The sequence below is a fragment of the Aplysia californica genome, unplaced genomic scaffold (genome assembly GCF_000002075.1).
Source record: "Aplysia californica isolate F4 #8 unplaced genomic scaffold, AplCal3.0 scaffold00711, whole genome shotgun sequence".
Classification (NCBI taxonomy): Eukaryota; Metazoa; Mollusca; class Gastropoda; order Aplysiida; family Aplysiidae; genus Aplysia; species Aplysia californica.
This window is the reverse complement of record NW_004797981.1, coordinates 405,760-413,570: the sequence shown is the minus strand read 5'-3', so window position 1 is coordinate 413,570 and position 7,811 is coordinate 405,760. Positions and strand designations below refer to the sequence as shown.

Here is a 7,811-nt window from a genome sequence, read left to right as displayed (position 1 = left end):
AATTGATAAATGACTGACTGACCAACAGATTGTTCATTCATTCAATATCATGTACTGGATATAACATAGGACCAATTATTAATTATTGATTGTTTTATTTTATCGATCACCACTTGGGTGCAGGCGTATTAGAGAGAAAAACTACTAACAGATGGTGGGGGGAAGGGGGAACGGGAGAGAGAGAGAGAGAGAGAGAGAGAGAGAGAGAGAGAGAGAGAAGGAGGGAGAGAGAGAGAGAAGGAGGGAGAGAGAGAGAGAGAGAGAGAGAAAGAGAGAGAGAGGGGGGGAGAGAGAGAGAGAGAGAGAGAGAGAGAGAGAGAGAGAGAGAGAGAGAGAGAGAGAGAGAGAGGAGAAGTCGAGGAGATACACTGACAAGCTGACCAATATTATTATCATGAACACAGTCCTTACTTTCTAATCAAACATCCATCGGCCTTAATTAATTCTCCTCCTCCTTTTCTTTGTATTTTGTGTGAGCTACTCTCTCGTTACACATCCACTCACCAAGCTTCGGCACTCTTACATGAACGTGTTGTTGGGGGCTCTCGTGGCCTAGAGGTTAAGGTGTTCGCCTCTCATTCAAAGGTCCCGGGTTCGAACCCAGGTAGCGACCGAAAAATGTTCTTCTCTAAATTGTCTCCTTTCGCCTCATTTCCTGCTCTCTAGCAATGTTCTGTCGTCTGCTTTCATTTCCTCTTTCTGCCCCCACCCCCTCACCTCCTTTGCCCCTTCCTCTGGGCTCCTGACTCTTTCTGCAGCCTTTCTACTGCTACTCCTTGGCTTCTTCTTACTGCTGTCTTTCTGCCACACCCCTGATCTTCTGGTAGGAAAGATCTACACCGAGCCTTCTCGGGCAAGGGCGAAAAATCTCGGAGGGCCCGTATGCAAGTTGCGCACGTTAAAGATCCCTTGGTGGTCTAAAATCGATACGAGTAGGCTTCGGCCGCCACCCGGGCAAAATTCAAAATTTCCTACCAACTGAAAATATTAGGTGTGTCCCGCGCGCTCATATGACCTTATGCAGTTGCGAGCGCCGTAAAACACTTTACAAAAACAAAAACAAAACGTGTTGTTGGAGGGCACCACTGGTAGGTCCTACTTCTTTAATTTCCCTCTGTCATTTCAGTCTGTCTGTCTGTCCGTCTGTCTTACTTTTCCCCAGCACTAAATGGCCATAACTGTGTCGGCGTGCTTCTCTTTACACTTATATGGGCTGATTGTGTTTCATGTGCCGTGAAACTATTGCTAAAACAACTACAACAACAACGAAACAAAAACAAAAAAGCAAACAAAACAAGCCAAAAAAAAATCAACTCCACTGTGGACTCACCCTAAAATCCCGCTCCAGTCTCTCCTTGTGAGCGAGCTCTTTACGGTATTTTCGATCAAGAATGTCGTATCTGAGGAGACCAATGGTGTTCTATCATTATAATTCGTGAATACACTATTTTAGCAACGAGTGACTAGATTATCGTGTTGCGATGTGTGCTTATGTGTTGTAATTTCCGATATCATAGAAGGCATGCAGCGAGCGTGCGTGCACATGTGTGTGTGTGTGTGTGTGTGTGTGTGTATGTGTGTGTGTGTGTGTTTTGTTGTTGTTTTTGTTCACGTGTATGCATGCATGTATATTGTGTGTGTGTGTGTGTGTGTGTGTGTGTGTGTGTGTGTGTGTGTGTGTGTGTGTGTGTGTGTGTGTGTGTTTGTAGGAAGGATTTTCGGCCGAGATGTCAATTGTACACTTCTTGTGGGGAGGCTTTCAATACAACCTTTTGAAATGACCCCTACACTGTCAGTGGAATGTTGATGATGATAATGTGCTCCTCTAAGTCAAGAAGGAGGAGGGGGTGGTAGCGGACTCCAGAGGTCGTTTCTACCCCCCCCCCCCATAACAATCTACTATTCTGTCAGTTTATCATTTTTCATTCTTTACAATTCCTATTCAATGCCATCCCCCACCCCCAATCTCCTGCCCAGTTAGAAAGAAAAAATGTGAGTCTTTTCAGGGCGGTATGCCGTCCTGGAGGGTTTCAGGGTAGCACCCCCCAAAAAAACACACACAAAAAACAACAAACAACAACAACAACAAACAAGAAACAACAGCCCATCTTGAATGAAAAAATCTGGGTAATTTCAGGGTGGCGTTCAACCTAATCTGAACATTCCATCATCATCATCAATGCCTTTTACCCCTGGCAGGGTGTAAGCCACATACAAGCTCCTTCCATTTATCTCTATCCAGGGCCATCCTTCCTAGCTCGTTCCAAGTAAGCTTTATCTCTCTCATTTCCCTTTCCACACATCTCCTCCATGTCTCTCGTGGCCTACCCCTGCCTCGTGCTCCCTGTGGGTTCCATTGCAGTGACTGTCTTGTGATGTTTCCGCTGGGCTTTCTGAAGGTGTGTCCCATCCAACGCCACTTTCTTAGTCCTATTTCTAATTCTATACCTTTTTGTCCTGTCCTGTCCTTTCCCACAGCTCTTCATTTCTTATTCTATCCTGCCACTTAATTCTTAGGATACTCCTCATACATCTGTTGATGAAAGTCTGGACTTTATTCAGCACTGTCTTTGTTGTCTTCCAAGTTTCGCAGCCGTAGAGGAGCACAGACTTGACACTGGGATTAAAGAGTCGGATCTTGGTGTGCAGTGAGATGTTGCTTGCTTTCCAGACTTTTGATAATTGATTGAATGCTGACCTTGCCATGGTGGTTCTTGCTTTTACATCTGCCTCAGTTCCACCTTTACCATCGATGACACTTCCAAGGTAGGTAAAGGAGTCCACTTCTTCTAGGGGATTGTCTTCCACTGTCACAGCAGGGCTTGACACTTTTCCTAGCTTCACTACATTTGGCTTGCCCAGGTGTGTACGTAGGCCAACACTCCTTGATAGTCTGTTGAGTTCCTTGGTCTTTTCTTGCATCTGGGCATGTGTGTGAGAGAGCAGTGCAAGGTCATCGGCGAAGTCTAAGTCGTCCAGCTGCTGCCAAGGGACCCACTGTATTCCATTGCGCTTGCCTCTGGTGGCTTCCTTCATGATCCAGTCAATTTCAAGTATGAAGAGAAAAGGTGAAAGCAGGCATCCTTGTCGCACTCCTGTCTGTACCTGGAATGGTTCTGAGAGTTGTCCTTTGTGGAAGACTTTGCAGTTTGTTCCATCATAGGTGGTCTTCACAAGTTTGACGATTTTCTCAGGTATTCCATAATGCTGCATGAGTTTCCACAGAGTTTCCCTGTTCACACTGTCAAACGCCTTTTCATAATCAATGAAGTTGACCACGAGTGGTGAATTCCATTCAAGTGATTGCTCAACTATGATGCGCAGAGTAGCGATCTGGTCCACACATGATCGGTTCTTGCGGAATCTTGCCTGGTTTCCTCTGAGCTTCTCATCTGTTGCCAGCATGATTATCTCCAGGAGTATCCTGTTAAAGACTGTCCCAGGTATGGACAGGAGTGTAATGCCTCTGTAGTTGTTACAATTGCTGAGGTCTCCTTTCTTAAGCAGCTTGATTAGGTGGCCTTCCTTCCAGTCTGACGGTATTTCCTCTTCTTGCCGAACCTTTTCGAACAGAGCATAGAGAATTTCCACTGATGTATCTTTATCTGCCTTAAGGGCTTCCGGTGGTACATTGTGTATGGTCGGGACCAGCTGCCTCGTGGGACTTCAGTGTTTTTAGAGCTTCAGCAATTTCCTCTCTTGAAGGTGGTTCCGTAGCGATTGGGAGGTCATTTCTGGCTGGAAGAATTTCAGGTTGGTTTTCTGGAGGTGGTCTGTTCAATAGTTGATCAAAGTGTTCTCTCCATCGGTTCAGTTGCCCCTCTGGGTTGAGGATAATCTTTCCCTCTTTGTCTTTCACTGGTAGAGTGGGCTTGCTGAACCTACCTGAAAGAGTCTTTGGTCTGATGCACAATCCACAAGTGTCCGTCTGTTGCTGCTTTCTCTGCCTTTTCGACCAGGCCATTCAGATAGGTGTTCTTGTCCTTCTTGATGGAATTCTTTACCTCCCGGTTTACTTCGATGTACTCTTGTTGTGCAGCGAGTTTCTCAGTTCAAGTACGGCAGTTTTTTTACTTGGGCCTTCAGCTCTCTTCTTCTCTTGATTTTGTCTAGAGAGTCCTGTGAAATCCATGCGTTCCAGGTGTTGACTTTGGGTCCTAGGATGCTCTGGCAGGTTGCATTTACTGCCTCTTTTATCGTGTCCCAGTGTCCGTTTACTTCAGTCATCCAGATCTTGAAGGGCTTGAAATCTGTTCTTCTGTTCCAACTTGAATTCATTTTTCTTTACTGGATCTTTCAGAAGGCTCACTTCATACTTTTTGCGACTTCCAGTTGTGATCTGTGTATACCTTCTCAGTTTCAGTTTAATCTTTCCTAGGATCAAATGGTGGTCTGATGCGACGTCTGCTCCTCTTAAAACTCGGACGTCCTCCTGTGAGCGTCTAAACTTTCGAGAAATGCAAAAATGACCAATCTGGTTTTCTGTTGTTCCATCCGGGGAGACCCAAGTGGCTTTATGAATTCTTTTTGTGGGAAGATTGTTCCTCCAATAACCAAGTTGTTGAATGCACAGAAGTTTTGGAATCTTTCTCCGTTGTCATTTGCCTCTCCTAATCCGTGTCTGCCCATGATTTCCTCACAGTGACAATTGTCCGAACCTACCTTTGCATTTAGGTCTCCCATGACAATGTTGATGTCCTTACCTGGAAGTTTGTCGATGACGTTCTGCAGGCGGTTGTAGAAGTTATCTTTATTCTCCACTTCTGCATCATTGGTAGGGGCATACACTTGTATGATGTTCTTGTTAATGACCTTCTTCCTACCATCTCTTTCCTTGAGTTCATTTTTTGGGGTTCCAAATGAGGCCATGATGATTCTTGGACCGTGCGCTTCCTAGCCCCTAAATGTCTTTTGCGCTCTTTTGGTTATGATCATCCCAACTCCTTCCCTGTGTGGTCCATCACTGTCATTTCCTGAATAAATAAAAAGCTCCCCCGTCTTTCATTCGCTTCTGTCCAGACTGATTCAAGTGGGTCTCGCTGATTCCCAGTATGTGTAGGTGGTATCGGTGCATTTCTTGGAGAACTTGTGTAGTTTTCCAGCCTCATAAAGGGTCCTAACGTTCCACGATCCAATCCGGAGAGACTTGGACTTGGATGATGGTGGAGGCTTCTGCCCAGCAGCTTCATTTCGGCTTTCACTGTTTCGCATCATAAACTCTCCGTTCGGAGAAAATCCACGACCAACCAAGCAGAGATAATGGTTTTTACTTGTATATGTCTCTGCAACAGGTTCCTTTTACGAGACAGGTTGTGAGCCTCGTGACTCAACCCCCGACCTGGAGGCAAGATGACTCTGTTTCGGGAATCACTACCTGGTTTCGCCATTTAGTCGCCTCCTACGACACGCTAGCGCCACGTCAGTCCTATTCTTTTCAATGCCGGGACTGCACGGCTATAACATAGTATATGATAATATGAAAAATAAACAAACCAAACAACAACAACAACAACAACAACAACAACAACAACAACAACAACAACAACAAAAGCGCTATTAAAAAATTAAAGAAAAAGGCAAAGTCGCGCGGATTACCTCAGATTCAAGCCATCCACTTCCGCTTTGTGAAGGGCAGCAACTCTCTCTGCCTCCTGCCGTGCCTTCTCCTCACACTCTCTCCGGGTTCTCTCTATTACCTCCTGCTCTCGCTTCTTGAACGCTTCCTGGGGGAGATTTAGGGGGGGGGGAGAGGTGTTACAAGTGATATGTCGGCAGACTCTTAAAGGTTCTAACGCCCCAGAAGCCTATTCTCAGGCGTTTATTCGTTTTCAGAAGGGGCTGTTAGTGTTAACCGTCACAATAGTTTTGTCTGAAATGCTCCCCCCACCCCCACCCCCTTCAACACATTAATTAATATTTGTTCAACAGCCGAATCGTTCTTTCAGAGATTCCAGCCAAGCAGTGGAAGGAAGCTACCTTAAATCGAAACCACACCAGTTGTGAGGCGTGCTGACAAAATGAGGTACTTCTGGCATCCACGAATGGAGATGTTGTCCCAAAATAGGCTCCTCAAACTTGTACATTTTATTTGGATGCCATTTTCCTTATGGTTAAACATGTCTTTCATTGTTTCATAGAATTCAGTGTCCAAACCGAACCTATACATTTATGGGTGGTAGGCGGGTGCTCTGGTGTGGTTTGCTCCTTCTTTCCTATTAAACAACTATCGCCTTTATCTCTCCTCCTTTTTTATGTTTGTTACTCTCGTGTAACGTCTCTAATCTTCGGCACTTATATGACCTTATTGTGTTGCAAGTGCCGTAAAACTCTTACTAAAACTAAAGCTAAAAAGAACCTATACATTTCTTATATATTCTATGTTCACAAGGCTAAAATCCGTGAATTGAATCATTCTGTCAGCACACCTCACATTTGTACAACAGCCTATTTCACTGATGCCAGCTAGGTACTGGAAGTTACCTTAAATCCAAACCACTAACGTACTTACTCTCTCCCTATACCGTCAGGTACATAAGGCAGAGAGCTCCCTATACCGTCAGGTACATAAGGCAGAGAGCTCCCTATACCGTCAGGTACATAAGGCAGAGTGCAGTCGACGGAAAGCTTGTCTGTCCCTGGCCACGCCCTCCAATTTTGGCAAATCCAGGACCTTGGGTGATTGCCTCATCCCTTAAAACCAAACCACACCAAATACAATGTACATGTAATTGTTGATACGACAGCACGTAGGGAATTATTATTCATTAGCTCGTCATGCGCATACTAGCTGCGCATACGAGCGTTGTCATCTTGTTTTGGTACAAGTGTACTGTAACAAAATTTTAATATGACATTATGTTTTTTTTAATTTTCTCTCAAGTAATGAAATAATAAAGCTTATTACCTAACGTGCTGTTCGTAATTTAAGTTTTCTAAAATAACTGGCTCACCCTGGCCTTCTTCAAAGCTTCAGCTACCGCCTGCTCTCTCTCCACAGCGAACTCGTTCCTCAGCCTCTTGTGTAGCGCGGCGCACGCCTCCTCTATGGCGATCTCCTTTAGCCGCTCACACTCCTCCCACTGGTTCTGAAGGGCTTCCTCTTTTTCTTGTTCCAGCTTGTTCCTCAGCTCTTTCATTCTCTCCGCCTCGGCACGGTCGCGCTGCTCTGAGATTCTGGCTGCCAGTCGCTCGAAATACTGTTTGGAAAAAAAATTAAAATGTTCAAAAATCATTGCATGGCATCGTGGGGAAATCAGACGCTCGTCAAAATAATTAAATTGAAGAAGCTGACCTATTTTTATTGATACTATATTGATTGATTGATTGATTGCTTGACTGATTGATTGATTGATTGATTGATTGATTGATTGATTGATTGATCTATGGAAGGGGGGGGGGGCGGCTCATCACCTTTAATGTTCACCTAAAAACAGATTTCTGTTTTGTTTGGGGGGTTTTTTTTTGTTTTTTTTACTGAAAAGCGTTGATCAAAGAAGTAAATTCTAGCTATGGCAATCACCATACTTTGGCAGAAATTTTCTCGTTACATTTACCTCAGATACCAGGCCACCACCTCCTTAACCTGCAAATATCTCGACTTCTATTCAAGATAATTGAGTAGATGGGTTGTTTGTTTTTTAATCAGAAGCAAGGCAAATGAACTTGCTGTAAGATTATACCGGTAACTCTATATTCCAAAAAATGGACGAGCACTTGATTCCACAGAGTCACAATACTTTGAGTGATGATGTTGATTATTTCAATTTTATGTTTTGTTTATTTGTTTGTATTGTGTTTGCCTGTACTGTCCC

The 7,811-nt window shown here is 44.4% G+C and overlaps 1 protein-coding gene across 1 annotated transcript in view; it reads right to left on the bottom strand.

Annotated features, from left to right (window-relative positions):
- The window catches only part of LOC101862531 (vicilin-like seed storage protein At2g18540), a gene marked incomplete at its 5' end in the record, with an annotated part of 8,274 nt that extends 1,078 nt beyond the window's left edge, over positions 1–7,196 (bottom strand). Inside the window, 3 exon segments of the mRNA XM_013088256.2 lie at positions 1,331–1,400; positions 5,596–5,723; positions 6,951–7,196. Coding sequence (XP_012943710.2) covers positions 1,331–1,400; positions 5,596–5,723; positions 6,951–7,196 — 444 coding nt within the window.
- Positions 7,197–7,811: the final 615 nt, after the last annotated feature.